The 19,458-nt window shown below is 44.9% G+C and overlaps 1 protein-coding gene across 1 annotated transcript in view; it reads right to left on the bottom strand.

The window, feature by feature from the left end:
• The window catches only part of ABCB11 (ATP binding cassette subfamily B member 11), a 329,082-nt gene that overhangs the window by 44,640 nt on the left and 264,984 nt on the right, over window positions 1-19,458 (bottom strand). The window contains exons 21-22 of the mRNA XM_069616256.1: window positions 6,964-7,068; window positions 6,316-6,477 (exon numbers count right to left, since the gene is read on the bottom strand). Of these exons, the coding sequence (XP_069472357.1) occupies window positions 6,316-6,477; window positions 6,964-7,068 (267 nt within the window). The remainder of the gene's footprint in view (window positions 1-6,315; window positions 6,478-6,963; window positions 7,069-19,458) is intronic.

The raw sequence follows: 19,458 nt of genomic DNA, 5'->3' as shown, positions 1-19,458 counted from the left end.
ACTCGGACAGGAAATATGCACCAGTGTACAATCAGGCTGTAGAAACCACAGCTTTTGGTGTGAAGCAACACAATGATTTTAGTAGGCATGTTCTTCCATGTTGAAGGCTCCCTTTTTTGTACCAGTCATTGTAAGCCATGGGTTTTGACTTTTGACCACAACAGAAAGAGGAGCAGATCAAATGACTGATTACTGTAGAAATTGGCTTTAGTGTAGGAATGGAATTAGTGTTCGCCAGGGACTGCCATAATGGTACAACCTGTTATCCGCTGGGAAATGGTGTGAGTCCCTGGACATCGTATACCTATGCACAAGACACATCTGTTGACTTTTCTAATGCTTGCTTTTAACGAGCCTTCAGTGCAAGGGAAGGGCGTGAGGACACAGATGTTGCTAGTAAATCAAGTCGCTGAAGGCAAACTTGGTTAAGACATTTGCATTACACCAGGAAGTCATTTGCCCTTGCAATTAAGCCATTAGCTCTCAGAAGACTTCCAAGAAATAACATCATGATGGCCAATAGGGCACATGGTTTGATATTACTGGTGATAGAGGTTATAGAGCAACCAGGACGGTGTGTTTTAGGTGGAGGAACACAAGCACTTGGTGGGAATGAGCACAGGAATCAGCATGGTCACAGGCTGTCAGTGGGTGGGTTAGTAACCAAACAATACCCAATAGATGGGTGTCCCTCCTCCTAGCCCATCTCCCACTTACCTGTATGCCAATGCAGTAGGTTTGACTTCTAAGTGGTACCACAGCGCTACCTAATAGCCAAAACTAAAAATCCCATTTACAACCCCGATAAAGTGAATGGGGCCGTTGTAGGGCACTGTCAAGATAGATGTTCAAGAGTGCCACATACAACATCAATTCTGTTTAGCCAAACTTGAAAAAGGATGGAACTCGTTTTGAGGTCCATTTTAATGGAGGAAAGTGAACTAAACAGGAAGAGGCCGAAACACCCTGATGTTCCTGGTGTAATGGCGCTAGGCCTGACCACAAGCAGGCTATACCTTTTCAATTAAATCTATCGTTCTGTAAATATAGAGCTAGATTTAATATTAGAATGCAGATTACACTTCATTTGGGCACGTTCTGAAATCCATATTCGAAACGCAAGAACTACTCTTACCAGAATATGATAACAGGTCTATCCTCCAGAAAGATTTTCACCTCGAATCTGTTAGGAGGGACTCAGGAGCATGTACTGCAGGGTCGTCGACTATGCACGACTCCTAGCGCTTTGCGTGAAGCTAGGAGTGTGAATAAACTGGGAGCGGGAGAGGCACAATAGATATGCTGTCTCATTAGGTTTGGCTGGCCCGCATGGAACTCTGGAGATTTCCCGGTAGGCCTCTGCATCATGGGCCTCTTTTGGGTGGTTACCTATTTTATTTTCAAATGTTCACATGGGAAAAGGGCTGGGATTGCTCAAAATGTGTAATATGGGGCCACTTTGAAACAGGGCCTCTTTTGGTTCCCAGTACACTCTTGTGTCTCATCATTTATGGGGTAGTCGTGAGGGCTTCTGGGAGTGTAAATACTGGGATGTTTCCTAGAGGAGATAGGTGGATAGCAAGTATTAACTTAATCTCTTAAATTCCAGCGCGTGCACGCTTTAGCCTTGCAACTGCAATTAAATAGTGCTACCCATGCTGAGGCTTGGAGCTGGAACCTTATTTTGGTTCATTAGAGAAGTATGTCATCTGTTTTTAGGGATGCAGAAACCACATTCAGGGCCTGATTCACAGAAGCCTTTTATATTGGCAAACCCCCCATTGGAAAATAGGGAAGTGATATTTCCGCATTTTGATGGTCAATCACCAAAAGGACTGATTTATTTGGCTCATTTTGGTGTCGCCTCCAAAAGCCTAAATATCATGTATGTGGCTGCGACCCTCACTGTGCCCTCGTTTTTTTTGTTAAGCGGGGGGTTTCACCCGCCCCCCCGATCTGCCCTTTTATGCCCATGCCCCCCTTTTGCCCCACACCACACTTTCACCTCATACAATTACAATTAAAACATTCATTACATTTTAGCTAGCACCACTGCCCCTCCCATTCTCACAACAAACATTCACACACCTCTCCTCCACATGCACATGTACACACACATGCACACGCCAAAACAACCCCTTACCTACGTTCGATGAAGTCCCTCGCCCGACCGCCGCGCCTGTCAGCCCCTGCGCGCACTTGTGCGCGTTCACAGGGAGCAGCTGTCATGTCAAGATGGCCGTGCACTAAGAGGTGGACAGCGTCGTATGGAGCAAGATATGTGCGGTTGGGGGTGGGTGGAGTGGAGAGGGCATTTGAGGTGAGTGAATGGGATTTTAAGATCGATTTTAATCGGTCTTTCTAAATCGATCTCTTTTATATCGCTCAATTGAAAATTACATTTTAACTTGGTACCGCTAAAATATGTGGAGTAATGGTCAGGCTTGATGGGTCTGGTGGGTCTTTCCCATTTCTGCATGCTTCCACCTTCCTATTGACACATGCAGGGGGTACCAGTCCCACTGGGCTAGTGTAGTTGCTCTGGTGCCTGGATACAACACTGCATTGACTGCATAACCTGGCCTCTGTGCAGTAGACCTGTGCTGCAGTGCTCTTAATGTACACTCAGCTACCTGTTGCACTGACAGTAAAGCTTTGTCTTTTGGGGGTGCTTCTTCTGTCACACATCATGCAACTTGTATTGTAATAATAGTACTTTACTATGTCTGTGTTATTTGCAGACATATCCTTCATAACAGAGCAGACATTCTAGGGCATAGAATGGGGGAGTGGTGCAATAGCAAAGGTGGTGGGTGCCTCACTGTCCAGAGATCAAGGCACATACCCCTGAAGGAAGACTCCTTTGAATTCAACTGAGAGGGCGATCATCAAACATGTGCTTCATGACATTACTAAGAACTCGCCCCGGATATCTGTGCGCAGCTTGCTGTGGCAAGGATCGACTCCTGGCAAGGTCACCTCAGCCTTTCATCCTTCCGAGGTCGATAAAATGAGTGCCACTCTGCTGTGGGATAATGATGTCTTCTGTTATTTGAATGCCCTGAGACCTATGGGGGTGTAGCGCTATATAAGAAATGTATTATTATTATTATGTGTTTCCCTTCCATAGGAAGCATTATTATATTGTCGAGGGCTTCAGTTGGCTCATCAGGGAGGAAGGGGACTTGGTTTCAACCTATCCAAAGTAAGTTACAAGCTATTTGGTAGATGTACTAAGACTTGTGCCTGTTATTGAAAGAATGTGTGATCTCAGAGGTCACCATAATTCAGCTTACATTAAAGAAGATTTTAAGGAACCTTGTGTTTGCCCCATGTATTGCCTGACACTTGGATACAGTAAGCATGTCTCCTCGGGATAGGTGGAAGCGGGTTCAGTTGCCTCACACATTCCCCTCACGCCAGGCTTCCTGGTTGTTGTCATTGCTGAGCCTTTTTTTCCCTCAGAAAGCAGTGAGGCTTTCTGGGAGTTGACACTTTGGAACTGGTACACGTCCAGGAAGAAGGGGCGGGAGCCTGTACTTGTCAGGGATAAGCCTATGTGTTCATGTTTGGAGAGCCTGAGACCTGCCTCCAGTTCCACGTCTTGCACTCGTTCGTCCATGTTGACAAAGCAGCTGGGTCATGAAGCAAGATCCGTGTGAGGGTTACCCGGGAGAGGTGTCCTTTGATGTGTGAAAGCAATTTAGTCTTTCATCATGACACAACTTGTCAATATCTGGAAGCAATCAAGAGGTGAGTAAAAGGGACACGTTTGTGACTTTAGAGCAGATTAAAAATCGCAGCAATACCTGGGGCAAATAAGGGCCATGTTGTGTCAGGAACTGCACAAACAGATGGTGTTTGTAAATACTGTCTGTTATTCACACCCAATACATTTATGAGGTATGCAGTATATACTGCATGTGGTATTCCCACAAATACTGCATGCAGTAAATACTGCCTCATTATGAGGTCCGACACTGCAGAAAAACTATTGAAATGTTTACCTCTAACGAAGAAGCGAGTTAAACATGTGAAAAGCCCTCCAACTGTTTGTCAGCTTGTGTTCCCTTATGTGAAGGTGAGAGCAAGTGACTCCTTGTACATCATAGAAGCAAATCTGTTGTGGGGACGCCTTATTTATTTTAATACTTATTACGTGACACATCCCCATAGGCGTCAAAGCGCACACGAAGAACAGACAGAAAAGAGACAGCACAAGTCGTTTGCCTTGCCATCATGAAAAGGTGGGATGCCCGGCGCTCCACAACTTTTGAAGGTTTTGTGAAGGAGCACCTTGAAGCTATTCTGAATTGAAAACATTTTCCAGTAGTCATGATCCACTGCAGCGCTCAGTCCATTTCCATCCTCAACCGCTCCAGCCAGACTGGTGGCTTTCCTATAATCATACGCATGCCAAGAACGTCTGCATTCATGAGGTAACAGTAACTACCACACGCGACCCGTCCCACCCCTCGCATAAGGAGGGCTGTAGTAAGGTCTGCGTAGAGTCTCCATGTGCTCCATGCGCTGGTGTCAGCAGGAGCTAGAGTAGCTAGCTAAAATCACAGCCTCAATGCATCTTTTAGCTTTTTTGGAACAACGTTCATTCTTCAACAGTGTTTTTTTAAATTAGATTTTTGCCGAAATATTTTGACCAAAAAACGAAATGAAAAATATGGCGGGGATGAGAGCATATAAGGGGTAGGGGGAGGGAATAAATAATAGGGGAGCAAGGTTTGTGGGGGGGCTGCCCCCACATTTAAGAACAATTTCAATTCGTTTTTTTTTTTGGCCAACACATTTCGGCAAAAGTCTTATCGTAAAAAAACTGGGGATGAATGAACATAGAACGTTTTTCTCTTGCCTCGCTCTGAATGTAGGTCGGTATGTAATCGCATTTCCCAATGATAATTTCATAGCTCTCAACTCTCACGCTTTTGGCGGGTGTCACCCGCCTTGTAAACAGCTGACTCACCCGCCAAGCCTCCAGCACGCCCATTCATTTCAATGGGCGTCTCACCCGCCAAAACTAAAATCGGGTGTTTTCACCCGCCTTCGCGACCCAAATGGTTGAGAGCTATGTAATTTAAAGATGCATATGAAAGTGAAACGCGTTGTTTATTGCAAGTTGGTCAAAGGACAGAGTATAAGATTGGAGCGGCCTCTTCAATAGCAGTGGCTTCTGTGAATAATCCGGTAGACCTTTAACTTGGACATTCTCACAATCACTACAAAATGCTCTGAATTCAGGCTGGTGTGGGAGCTTTATATCCAGTGTACTGTGGTCACCACTGTATTTTCTCTTCTTTTGGAGACCCCCAGAAGCCAAGCCAACATTGGTCTGGTACCAGCATTAGCTCGGCCCCCGTGAATATTGTACCCGCAGCAATACATACACAGTGGTGAATCATGGGGCCAGAGCCTTTTCCTGGTCCCGTTAGTCACCCTCTTTTTGAAATGGGTAGTACTTAAGTGGAGGTGTGAAAGTTAGGCCTTTTCTTTACTCCTCCATTTCACGGTGCAGTGATCATAGCGAGGCCATGGGGCCTGATACATAGAGCATTTTCCTATGGGATTGCACCATTATAATAAAACACTTCTGGGAATCAGGCCCCATGTATGCACATTCTCTTCTTAATAAAGACCAAGAATATCTTAATGTATCCTTCTAACCAATACATTGCCATAAATATAAGACACACCTGACCTCTATGCTTTATGGTTTTCGTTCTCCTGCTGTTTTCTTTTCTTTTAGGAGCTCAGTTTACTTGGGGCAGTGCGGGTCATGAAGGAGCAATCTCAAGGCGTAATGCTTTTACGCCCTCATTCACCAATCTGCCCCATGTCCAAGTCTGTGAAGGTGGAGAAAGGGCACAACGTGCCGATTGGGCTTTCCTCCTCTGTTTCCAAAGTTTGTTCAGTTTAGGCCTGCATGGAAATTTCACCCAGATGTAAAATGAATATATCCTCCATTTAGCATCTACTAAAAGCAGGCAGATTACATAGGAATCCATTGATACAGTTCACCTGCAAAGAGTAATTTGCATATAGCATTTACTTTTTTTTACAAAGCAGAGTACAGGGGGAGCTTGAAGGTGATTTAGCCTGATTTCATTCTTACTTTTTGCACTCCACATTGCCGATGTTAAAATTTCCATGCAGGCTACCCAACAGCAGGTAAGTGTATGGCCAACTGTGTGCAATTAGCCTTTGTAAGAAAATGACTTTCCCAGTCGCATTGTAATATCTGTAAGGAATTATTTATTCATTTTTAATATTCAATATAGTGCTGTGTAATGTGTGGTTACTTACCCCTTGCACTTGTGATGCATCCGTTGCAAGTCTTGTAGTGAGAGCTCCAGGGCTATTCCTTTGATCATCAAACCAGCCAATTTCCTGCCCCAACATGGCCTGAAAGCCGATCTTGCGGAGCCGTTTGGTTAGCAACTCTCCAGATTTCGCGAATGTGTATCCCTGTGAACAATCACGGGCGTGTAAGTGTGCATTTCAGGAGAAACCAAAACAAAGGGCCTCATTACAAGTAGGGCGGTAAGGGTTAACAGTCACCGGTAACGAGACTGATGCCGTTAAACCCTTACCGCCCTACTACGAGTTCCCTTTGCGGGTCCTTCCTTAACGCCTGCTTTTAGCAGGCGTTAAGAACGGGACCCGCAAAGGGACTTTAGAGCTAATAATGGTACTGTAATTTATGGTACTGTTATAAGCGCCTTCCCCATTCCCATTGAGCCCTATGGGGGCTCAAATGGGAATGGGGAAGGGCCCTGGTGAATGGGGAATTACCGGTCCCGCCAACCTTGGAATGGACAAGTAATTTCTCAATTCACCAGGGCGGAATCGGAACGAGTTTGGAGGCAGCTATGCCGCAAATAGCGGCGTGGTTACCTCCAAACTCGGAATGAGGCCCAAAGTGTACTGTAACAGACAAACAAATGGCATTACCTGCAAGAACTGTGTGAAAAACGATATTCCTCCAATAGCAGCGAAAAGCACACAGATTCCGTCAATTTGCCTTCTTTGTTCCACTTCATCAAGCAGAGAAAACGTCTATGGAAATAATGGAGAAATATCTGTTTAAGGTGAAATGTCTACAATACCCGTAAGTACTTTGATTCATAGAGAGAGAGAGAGAGAGAGAGAGAGAGAGAGAGAGAGAGAGAGAGAGAGTGTGTGTATGCACGTGTGTGTGCGTGTGTTTGATATGGCATGGTGTCTGATATGACATTTGCTCTTACAGCATTTGTGATTTTGGTCTGGACCTTTGTCAGATATGACCTCTACATGCTTACTACTATAATGGCAAGCAATTTGGGACCAACAATAATGTTAATGTGTCTGTCATGACTTAACGGTAAAAACCAGCACTGTATATTGCATATATTGTCTGTGGTAAATCTGGCAAACATCTTACAAGTACTGTCTCCCCTGTCCCCAGAATAATGGCATTACATTTCTATCCTTCTACAGGGTAGGACTACATTATCATGTATGCAAAGGTACTAGGTTATTTATGTACTCATAGGACACAATGGGGCCCTCTTTACAAAAACTGTGGAATTACATTCAGGGGACTTCCAACGTCAGGTCCCCTGCATGCAATTTTTCAACTTATGCAAAATTTAGTACAAAATTAAAGAGTAAATGATGGCACAATCACCTTTACACTTTACTTTTACAATCCGTTTTGTAAAAGATATAAATGATGCTTTGCAGGCAGCATTTACAATGGAGTCCATAGAATCCACCTGCTTTTAACAGGTACTAAATGCAGGTGGATTCAAAGGTAATGCATGGAGGTCATTAAGGTGGTAAAACACCGCATAGGTGGTTTAAGCCTTACTCTTATGCTCCCTGGAATATTGAGGGTGCGTTGGAGGTGACCTGGGAGAAATATGATTCCTCCTCCCCATTTCCCGTCCTCCTGCAAAAACACGCATATTCACACCTCCTTCACATTTCCATGCAGGTGTAAAACAAATGGATTCGTTTGGAATAAGCCTATATTTAGCACCTTTTACAAGCAGGCACATTTCAAAGGAATCAATTATAAATTGCTGTCTGTAAAGCATGATTTTCAGAGGGCATTTGCTTCTTTCTCGGGAACAGACAGTAAAATGAAGGAGTTCATTGAGGCAATTTTGTCTGTGTTTACCGCAGCCCCCATCAAGCTATTGCCATTTTTTATGAAATGACCTTACATTAGTTCTTGTACACCTGAATCCAAATCGCATGTAGGTGTACAACTAAGAGACGTTGCCAGTGGAGCAAGAAGGACCAGGAGGACAGGGAGTCCTGGTCCTGTCTCTGACGCTGCCTGCAAACATGTTCAAGTGATCCAGAACACTAATCCAAGGTGCAAATAGCTTTACACCTTGCTTTTACACATTGGCTTACCATTCAAAATTATCCCGAATAATACCCGGGCGGTAAAAAGAGAAGGGGTTATCTTTGGCCATGTTTTCCACAGTGCACATTTTATAAGAATGTCTCCGTAATAAAAGTAGAGATGTTTGGGCTGCCCTTTCAGCAGACCTTGGCTGTGTAACAGGATGCCTGTTCCTTTTTTGTTGATGAGGTTTTTGTATGAGGATTTCTTGTGGGAAGAGGCTTCCAACACCTTTGCATTCTCAATCCAAGAGAGATAAATGTAGTACAGGCGTATGCAAGAGGTGCCCACGATTTCCCCTACACACTCCTGGGTCTGAATACAAATTAGTATCCAGCGAGGGTGCAATCAGAATGAAAGAACCATTCTGATTGGCCGTCGACGAGGCATTACCCGTCCGGGAAACCCTCGGTCGGGATTCCATTGCCATTGTCCCCGGCGGGGGACGTGGCAGCACCTCAGCCAATGAGGAGGCTTGAAGCAGGGCCAAACCGGCTCCGAGCCCCCCCACGGCTGAGAGGCTGCCTTTGCCCCTTGCCGGGGACTCAGGTAAGGCTTTTTTTTCCCTTCGCTCCCTCCTCCCTGACCTCCCTACCCCAATTAACTTCTTGCTCCTTTGTCTCCGGTGGGGGACGATGGCAGCCACATGGTTGGAGGCTTCCATCGTCCCCCGTCAGGGACCCAGGTAAGTTTTTTTTTTTTTCTTTTTTTCCCCTTCCGCCCTCCCAACCCCACTTACCTTCTTCTTCTGTCTTCTTTCGAGAACGGACGTGCTGGGAACACTTCTGTTCCCAGTGCATCCGCTCCTGATGGCTGCCATGGAAAGGGAAAACAGACTCTGTTTTCCCTTTCCCGGCAGCCATTTTCCTGGTCGTCTTTTTGGGGTTTTTTCTGTCCCGAAATGCCACAGAAAAAAATGCTTTTAGTGACCCAGTCACACAGATATTGCTGGCTGGGGTACTAATAGCTATATGCCCCTCGCAGTGGGGCATTACTGACTCAGGTAATGCCCCAGGGCCCATAGTTCCACCACTGGGGGTATATTGCTTAATTATTGCCACTTCATTTTCTAAAACCTTTCCGTGTACATCATCAATGTTTTGATGGGTTTCTGCAGTGATTTACAATGCTTATGTTGATGGTCAAGCATTAGCACCCAATGCGAAGGTCGAATCATTAACCACCTTGACATAGAAGGAACCTGCATGAGGGGTAATTTAGAGAACTGAGGCGCCTCTCTATGAAACCAATCCGGCTCCACCGCCCACACAGGTCTTATGGTTTCTCAGTGTATAAGAGAGGTTACCCTATCTCTACCAGTTTATATCTTTTCATTAATAGCAAATGAAAAAAGACTCACCTGTGCCCCACTACTTATTCTTTTATTTTTTTTATTTTATTGCACATTTGTATGGCACCTATACACAGGTGATTCCAGGTGCCACAAGACAGGATGGAGTTCAGGGGGCATGGGAATCATAAGAATACAACAACAAAGAACAAAGAAATGGTTATATTGGCTGGTGACAATCCTACTGTGCAAGTGCACGACAAGGTGATAAGTGCAAGGGGGTGTGGGTAGAGAAGTGCAAGAGTGGGGTACCCCCACGGGTTGGTGTGGGCAAGTGCTGGTCAGGCCAAGGCAGCAAGTACCAGGGGAAAAAAGGGGGAGGTGTGGATGAGTGCAGTGGACAGGAGGACTGGGTTGGGATAGTCCGGGAAAGGGAGCCCAGGGGCAAGTGCTAGCAATAGTTGATGGGAGGGGCGGATGGGGGGTGGTCTGGTCCCTGTAAGACTCTGAAGGGACCAAACCCTATTCGCAGCGGCAGGTGGAGAGTTTAGCATGGCAGGGGGAGAGGGAATCCAAGAACTTACAAGGGTGTGTTATCTTCCTAATGCAAGGCTATTAACTATCAAAGGCATAATGCAGAACATGTGATTAAGTCAGGCATATCCCCTTAGACCTCTCCTTCATTGTTAATTTGTAACTAAATGAGTCCAGCAGACAAAGTTGAATATTACTTTCTTTCTAACTAGAGAGACGAGCTAGTACACTTCTGAACACTAATCAGCCATTGCTTGCGGATGACACTACAGATGTAGTTCAAATTTAACAACATATTGTATAAAAGCTGTCTTTATTTGTCATGTCATTTCTGCAAAGGTTACAGGAAACTAGAGATTTGATGAACAGGAATTTACGCCTGACTGTGAAATAGGTCTCCCAAAAGAGGAGGCGGTTGGCCAGAAAACAGGAAATGGAGGCACAATGGAATGATCCAGGGAATACAAATCAGGAAAAGGTTATTACTACTTAACCAAGGAACAATGACAAGGAAAAAGGGTTTCCTTACTCCTTGATTTATGTATGTGGTGTGTGTGTCAAAAATGGCAAGAGAATACACATTCCATGTATCTGTGACGTGTAACTTGAGCCGTGTGACCCTTCTGTGTTAATTGTGAAAAAATCATTGTAATTTACAATGTTGCCAATGTCCATTATGTTATGTTATGTTAGTCGCATTTGTAGAGCGCACAAACACCCAAAGGCACCCTGGTGCTAGGATAGGTACAGAGCTACCATAGAACAAATTAAAACACAGCTGTTTTGAGCATACACCGAAAGGTAAAGTGATCAGCTGTCATCCGCAATGGCAGGGGAGTCGCATGCCAGGCCTTGGCCACAGCCACAGTAAAGGCCCAGCCGCCAGTACGAGTCAGTCTAAACCGGGGGACCTTGACCAAGAAAGCAGAGTGGGAGCAGAGACATCGTGTTGGTACATAATGGGGAACTTTTCTTGAATATATTCTGGCCCAAGGCCGTTGAAAGCCCGATGTACCATACACAAGGATTTAAACAATATCCTCTTGTCCACCGGAAACCAGTGCAGCTGCCTCAGCAGAGGGGTAATGTGGGTTCCAATAGGGGCCGAAGAGTAGCTCTGACAGCGGCGTTCTGCAGTAACTGTAGCCGATGGATCACATAGCGGGGCCGGGCAAGATACAGTGAGTTGCAGTAATCTAGACCACTCAAAACGAGTGCTGCTATCACCAGCGCACAATATTTTTCCTGCACAAAAGGGAGAACCTTCCAGATTATGCGCAGCTTAAAATGACTGCTCTTACATACTGCTGCAACATGGGCATCCATCGCAAGAGAGGAGGTAATAACAACCCCCAAATTCTTTAGGGATGCCACAGGGACCAGGGGAGGGCCAAGAGAGGCCGGCCAGCAATCATTGGTCCATTAAAGGAGAGGTGAGGTGGTATCGCCCACCAATACCTCCATCTTGCTACCATTTAGTTTGAGCCACTTAGAGGACATCCATTCGCCGACCTGCTGAAGACACAACCTAAATCGACTGGCCGTATTGGCATTATTAAGGTCAAGACGGACCAGAATTTGGGTGTCGTCGGCGTAGGAATAATAGCGGAAACCATGGGAGTGAAGGAGAGCCAGAAGATGCCTAATATACAAGTTAAAAAGAATCGGGGAAAGGGCAGACCACTGCGGTACACCGCATGATAGTAACACTGGGCTAGAGCAAAAACGAGGGAGAGACACTGATTGTGAGCGGTCGGCCAGAAAGGAGACAAACCAGTCCAGGACTCTGCCAGACAGCTCAGCAGTAGAAAGGCAGGAAAAAAGGGGTGGGGGGTGGTCACCGGTGTCAAACGCAGCTGAGAGGTCTAAGAAAACAACTGCACTGATACATCTATTGAATCTATTGAAATTACTTTGATAGAGGCAGTGTCAACTGTACAAATTAGTTTAAATAATTTAAATTTAAATTAGACTCACCAATACAGCAAACATTACAACCAAAGCAGGGAAGAGAGACCTGTTGTATATTATGTATGTATATATATTATTTACTTTTATGTTTCTGGAGGTTTTCATGTAGCACTCATCATAAGAGTTTCGTCTTTTCAGAGTACTGTGAAAGGCATGGGAACCAGTAGGAGTGAGAATGGGAGGAAAGGAATGATGTATATGCATCATGCTATTCGGTTAAAGGGAGAGATGTAGAAGTGGGGAGGTCCAAGGGTGGGATTATAGAGAGCAGAGATATCTGCACCCATAACATGTGAGTCTGGATGTGTGGGAATGCAGCAGGGTAAGGGATGCTCACTGCGGGTGTTGGGCTGGATCCTACATCAGTAGCAACTTGCTAACACACAGAGATAGCTATTTCTGGATGGCTTTATTGGTAAGGAGGAGAACCTTGACATCAATAAGGCAAAGGACATGTAATCAGCATTTCTGAGGCTAAGGATGGGCTGGGCAGTATAATACACGTCATGGATTCCATTTTAAAGTTCAATTTGAAATATGGCACTTGTGAAGACTAGTGCCATCCTTTGAATACACCAGTGAATGCCCCGCAACAAGCTTGAGTGATAAAAGGTGGGGTTTTGTCTCTGTGATCACTTACAGGATTCAGTACAAAGTAGTAGTGGGCTTGAGGTTTAGGGGTGTGCAGGGGACACAGAACGATTTGGAGCCGGAAAAGTAGATGGTCCTGGTCAACATTGCCCATCAGCAAGACCACCTTTTTGGAGCTATTTAAACAGAGGTCATTTGCAGTCATCCTGTCATGAATATCAGGAAAGCAGTCAGCGGCCTCTATGCAGCCTCCAGGGCCCTGCTTTGGATATGGTCTTTGAGTGGTGTACATTGAAAGATGCAGCTACTGGACAAGAATCTGCTGGGGTGCATTCCTGCATCGCTGTAATGTAAGAATTGGAAAAATGCACACGTATATGAGGACACCATTCACTATACTTTCATTTTCTGAAAACAGTTACCATGTAGCAGTAGATACAAGAACTTTTTGAGCATTTAAACACAACTCATATATTACCCTCCCATGCTGCCTGCATTCAGAATAATTGTGGTTGGTACTGCGGTAGCGGTATCACTCCTCAGCGATCAGATAGAGTAGCTGATGGTGGAACTGCCTTGCATCTTTCCCATTCTCCCCCAAAGAGGGATTGCTGGCCTCTCCTGCTATCACTCCGGATCTGCTTTATTATTTACATGGTCTCACTTCGAGGGTAAATCCTTTGACCAGTTCTAACATTTACCACTATGGCACCCAAACGTGAATGCATTGGCCCTCATTACAACCCAGACGTTAAGGGGTTAACAGCGCCGTAAAAGGTGGCAGCGCCGTAAACCCTTAACGCCTGATTACGAGGTCCCTTTGCGGGTGGCACTTTAACGCCTGCTTTTAGCAGGTGTTAAAAAACCAACCCGCAAAGGGACCTAGGAGCCAATTACGGCACCGTAATTTACGGTGCCGTAGTTAGCGCCTTCCCCAGTCCCATTGAGCCCTATGGGGCAAAAATGGGAATGGGGAAGGGCCATGGCGGCATGGGGAATTACCGCCGCGCCAACCTCGGAATGGGGCGGTAATTCCCCATTCCGCCATGGCGGAGTCAGTAAGTTACCGGCATGGACCATGGTGCTATTAGCACCATGGTCCAACGCCCGGGTCGTAATGAGGGCCATTATATGTGAAATAATCAAACTCCAAGTGGTACAAATGCTCTTCTACGTAGCTAGGGCGACACCTCCCTCTCTCCTAGATGGCATGTAGATGAACGTGAACAGACCATGGGCCCGATTCATGGAATATTTGCCAGGTTCAAAGTGACTTTGCACTGCCGACACAAACCCTGATTCATGGAACCGGGCAAAAATACCCTTTGCATAGTTCCATGAATCAGGGTTTGTGTCGGCAGTGCAAAGTCACTTCTCAGCAGTGCAAAATCACTTTGAACCAGGCAAATATTCCATGAATCGGGCCCATTATGTCAATAAAAGACACATTATATCTTAGCCCCTCTTGTTCTCTTTTGTCCTCATTCTAAAAGCATGATGGGCCCGATTCAGAGAGAGTTTTCCTATGGGATCGCACCATTATAAAACACCTTTGTGAATCAGGCTCGAAGTGACAGACTATTCCTTGGCCAAGAAAAGCTGCAGGCTTTCAGGATGCACAAAACGAACTGTGCAGAGCAGTCACTCACACGTTGCTACTGACACGACAGCAGGCGTCTCGCCAGAGGCCAGAAATGTCAGAGGAAACGATAGTGGGCAACAATGAGGATGGAGTTCTACTTAGGTTTTGAGAAGAGCACCACAATAATTACTGAGACAGGGCAATGTTATGAAGTGCTTCACTGACCCTTCTCACTGATATCTTCTCCACATGAAAACATGTGACACAGAAAGGACGCTTCCTTGAGGGTTGATCGATGGTCGTTCTATGCATGTATATAAGTATGGGATTTATCAAGTGCACAGCTAGCTGTGAAGCTGCACCCATGCACATATGGGGTTGCAACTAGAGTGCAGGAGTAGCAGAAGAGCTCGGATGCATACGGGTCCTTGCACATAATTCGGAATGGATGAGTTCATTTCCACCACCCACCTTTGCCTTCAAAGACACGATTTTGAACGTTGTCATGTGTCTCTATATAATGTGTGTGCATTGACATACATGTGCAAGGTCAAATTCTAAAAGTAAAATGTGGAAATCCTTGCCAAGCCTCAAGCCTTCATGAATTGCTGACTCAGTGAAAGATTTCCGGGATCAAATTATACTTTTCTTTGGATGAAGCAAATACAAAAGTAACTCACTGTGCAGGTATGTACAGATGTTGCACATATCACATGGCAGGGCATATTGCACATGAAGATACATATTTTGTACTCATTTTACTCTTGCATAGAAAACCACCAAGAACAAAAGAAACAGAAGTAATTGATCACAACTGAGCTGCTTGTTTTGAAATAAAATAATAAATACGGCAAAGCATAGAGGTTTACTAGATCTCTAGAATCTTTTTTGGAGAATGCAAAGAACCATCTGTATTACTTTTAGAAATTGGATGAATACATTTCAGCTCCTCCTGCTTCAGCTTTACATGCAAATGTAACAGATAGCCTATCAAATCTATACCCATACTATAATTGCTCCTGAGCAGTGGGTTTAAGTCATCTAGTAACCTAATTTAATGCGCATTTTCATAAATAGCTACCTCAAACCAGGTTTTAGGCTGGAGGTTATGAGCGTGCATGGAGGTGTTGGTGCTGCGTTTAATGTGTTCCAGTGTAGGTGAGAAAAAGGTAAGGAGTATGTTGTAGGTGGTGAGTGTATTATAGAGTCTATTGCACAGACCAGCCAGAGGGATTCAGAAGCAGTGGTTGAAGTGTACGAAAAGAAGTAGTGGAGATATGTTGCATGCTGGCCTGCCTGCTCTCCCCACAAACCCAATCACCTTCCACAGTACATCAAATCCACCCAATCATTCGAAGAATTCAGAAGTCTTGTCATCTCATGGCTACTTAACAAAAACTAACCCTATATCTCAACGTTGTGTCCCCAGTAGCTCACTTGCATCGTGTACTGATGTTTATTATGTATCTTCTGCTCACCTGTAACCATAACCAAACTTTAAGTTCCCAGATGCCCCTGGGTCAGGCGCGCTATATAAATAAAATAAACAAACAAACCTTGCCCGCTCCCTTGCACAATAAAACCCCCCAAACAAAGGTGCCTGCTGTTTCAACTTCTTCCTACACTTTTACTTTAAAACAAAACCATTCTGAAATGGTTTCTTTTTCAATAAAAGTACAGGAACAACAGCAGAACTTAATAAAAAAAAGTAGAGGCGCACAGCTCGCCACCGCTCCCGCCCACTTTGACCACTCTGCAGAAGTCTTTCATTCTTACCATAGTGGCGTGTCTGTAGAAATTAGTTGTGTTTTGCCTGTACAGGGCAAGTAGTTAGCTAGGTAACCCCTTTCATTACAGAGTAATACAAGTTTGAATTACATTGCCTTACTAAGATCAAAACTGGTCTCTCCTTCCAGAGGAGGGGAACATTTAGGGTGTAGGGTGAGATTGTATCTGTGTTTTCTGAACCTTTTAGAGAGAATGCTTTGAAACCACACCTAGAAGACATTTTGACGGGATCTGCAGTTCAGATTTAAAATGCAGGCTGATCTCGTCAGTACCCTGGGATTTTACTTTTTAGAAATGTGGGTCCAAGTCTCTGTTCAAGTTGTGGCAATAGATAGTATATATCTATAATAATATCTATTTCTTATCCAGCGCTACACCCCCTTGGGTCTCAGAGCGCTGAAATAACAGATGACGTAGATCTTGGAAGGTGATGCAGGGTGGTACAGACAATGACTGTACGGCAATGGGGAATGTAACTGCTGTTAAGATGTGGTCATGGGAGGCACGGGTTAAGACAGCCACATTGTTTATTCATGCAACAAAGGTTCCATGCCATGTCAGCCCTGACTCTGTAAGAGAAGCTCTGTAAGGCAAACATACACTGCGTAATCCTGAAAAGGTCCTGGTCTAGGCTCTGAGAGAGAGTATTCACTGTCTTGAATCGTTTGCATGGGGTAAAGATGTAGGTGGTTGAGGGATATCCATCAACTGTTTGCTTGAGTCCGAGTCCCTAGAGCTACAGAGTTTGAGGATTGCTTGTGTATCATTATTATCTTTTTTGCTGGCGAGTCCAAATAATTGTATTATGTAAGGTAGAAGGTGACGATAGAGGTTGAAATGAAGAGAACAAAGACGGGAGCCTTGGGAATCCCAGAGGTCATAGGTCAGGGTAGAGAACAATGGAGTACAAGAGATACATTCCCTGGCAAGGTTTGCCGATGCCTTATATAGTGGACTTAAATAGTGGAATTTCCACCATAGCCTTCAAACAGACACAAGACCACACAATGAGTGGTTTATGAAAGCCCCCCTAATATGTCTGAACTGAAAATAAGGACTACAAGATTTGTCATTGCCCATTTAAACAAGATGAAGAGGCAACAATGTCCCTTGCTGAATAGAGCAAGGCTACCAACCTATAACAGCATGTGTCCTCACAAATCCTGCTTCTCACTTAATGGGGCTATAACTCTAGGTTTCCAAGGTGGAGGTAGCAATAATCCCTGTGTTGTCAATGGGCTTAATTGGAACATGTGTCAGTCAACCCTTGCATTAAGGACTTAATGCTATTGTTAGGGTATCTCTCTGAACAAGCTGGGTGGTAGATTTTCAGAAAAAACAAATGTACCCATTTTCTCTCTCCCCATTGTAGATTAATGAACACTTATTATTATTTCTTTTTAATGTGTTGTATTGGTTATCATATGATATGATATGGCATTTATAACACGCCTGTACAAAAGTGTTTCTAGGCACGACAAGACAAGAATGGGGAACAAAAAGGAGGACAAAACAACAATCTCACTAGAGCTTATGTAATTCAGATTGTGCAAGAGCACGGAAGAGTTGAGGGGACAAGTGCTAAGGGTACAGGGACGGTGGAGAAATGCAGGACAAAGGAGAAAAACAAGAGTGCAGACAGCAGATGGCAAGTGCGGGTACTCCTAAGTGCAGTCAGCAGGTGGCAAATAAGTGCCCATTTTCTCTCTCCCCATTGTAGATTAAAGGGCACTTATTATTTCTTTTTAATGTGTTTTATTGGTTATGATATGATATAATATATGATATGATATGGCATTTGTAACACACCTGTACTAAAGTGTTTCTAGGCACGACAAGATAAGGAGGGGGAACAAAAAGGAGGACAAAACAAAAATCTAACTAGGCCTTGTGTCATTCAGATTGTGCAAGAGCAGGGAAGGGTGAGGGGAGAAGTGCTAAGGGTGCAGGGACGGTGGAGAAATGTGGGACAAAGGAGAAAAACAAGAGTGCAGACAGCAGATGGCAAGTGCGGGTACTCCTAAGTGCAGTCAGCAGGTGGCAAATAAGTGCCCATTTTCTCTCTACCCATTGTAGATTAATGGGCACTTATTATTTCTTTTTAATGTGTTGTATTGGTTATGATATGATATAATATATCATATGATATGGCATTTGTAACACGCCTGTACTAAAGTGTTTCTAGGCACGACAAGATAAGGAAGGGGAACAAAAAGGAGGACAAAACAAAAATCTAACTAGGCCTTGTGTCATTCAGATTGTGCAAGAGCAGGGAAGGGTGAGGGGAGAAGTGCTGAGGGTAGGGGGAGGGTAGAAAAGTGTGAGACAAAGGAGAAAAACAAGAGTGCAGCCAGCGGGTGACAAGTGCAGGTACTCATAAGTGCTGTCTGCAGGTGGCAAATAAGTGCAAGGGAGGGGACTGTAGGGCTACAGATACAGACCATAAGTGCAGGGGAGCCAAGAGGCAGTGCAGGATTGCAGCTGGATAAGCAGGGACCTGGGCCTGAATTCAGAGGGTGACCAGTGCATGGAACAGACAGGTGATCAGCAAGGAAGAGGAAGAAAGAAGGCAGAAGCAAAGAGAAAGGTCTTGAGTTGCTTCAGAACCGGAGATGGTTCTGCTCAAGTTTCAGAGAGGCAGGGAGGATGTTCCAGAAGGAGGCCCTAGCTGAAGAAAGAGATCTGCCCCCATCTCTTTGCATGGAAAAGTGACTGACCCTCAGAAAGTTGGAAGTCGATGAGCGGAGAGCTGAAGAACGCAGATATTTAGGAAGAGAGAGTTTTGAGGTAATGTTGTCCCAGACCCCAGAAAGCCTTCCGGACAATGCAAATGGCCTTGAACTAGATCCTTGCCACCACTAGGAGGCATTGAAGTGATTTTAGAGCTGCAGAGGTACTATCCCTGGGCTTGAGGCCAAGGACAAGTCTTATAGTCCTGTTCTGGATGAGTTGCAGAGGACAGAGAGTAAAGGCAGGAAGATTTAGAAAGAGGCTGTTGCAGTAGTCCAGCCTAGAGAGAACCAGAGCTCTAGAGACAGTGAGCTTCTGGGGGAACGTGAGGAAGGGAAGAATACCTCTGAGGAGGTGCAGCTGGTTGTTTGACTACCTAGATACGTCGTAGATGTGAGGAGAGAAGGCAAGTGTGGAGTCAATCCTTACAGCTAGGAGAATGAAGAGGGCCCAGGGTGGGTGGCCAGAGAGTGAGAGGAAAGGAGGGAGCTGGTGTTCCGATGAGGAGGATCTCAGTTTTGCTGGCATTAAGGCAGAGATCATTGGCAGCACACCCCTCCTGAA

This window comes from Ambystoma mexicanum, chromosome 9, assembly GCF_040938575.1.
Source record: "Ambystoma mexicanum isolate Mex_15411 chromosome 9, UKY_AmexF1_1, whole genome shotgun sequence".
NCBI classification, from domain to species: domain Eukaryota; kingdom Metazoa; phylum Chordata; class Amphibia; order Caudata; family Ambystomatidae; genus Ambystoma; species Ambystoma mexicanum.
This window is presented reverse-complemented; position numbering and strand designations above follow the sequence as displayed.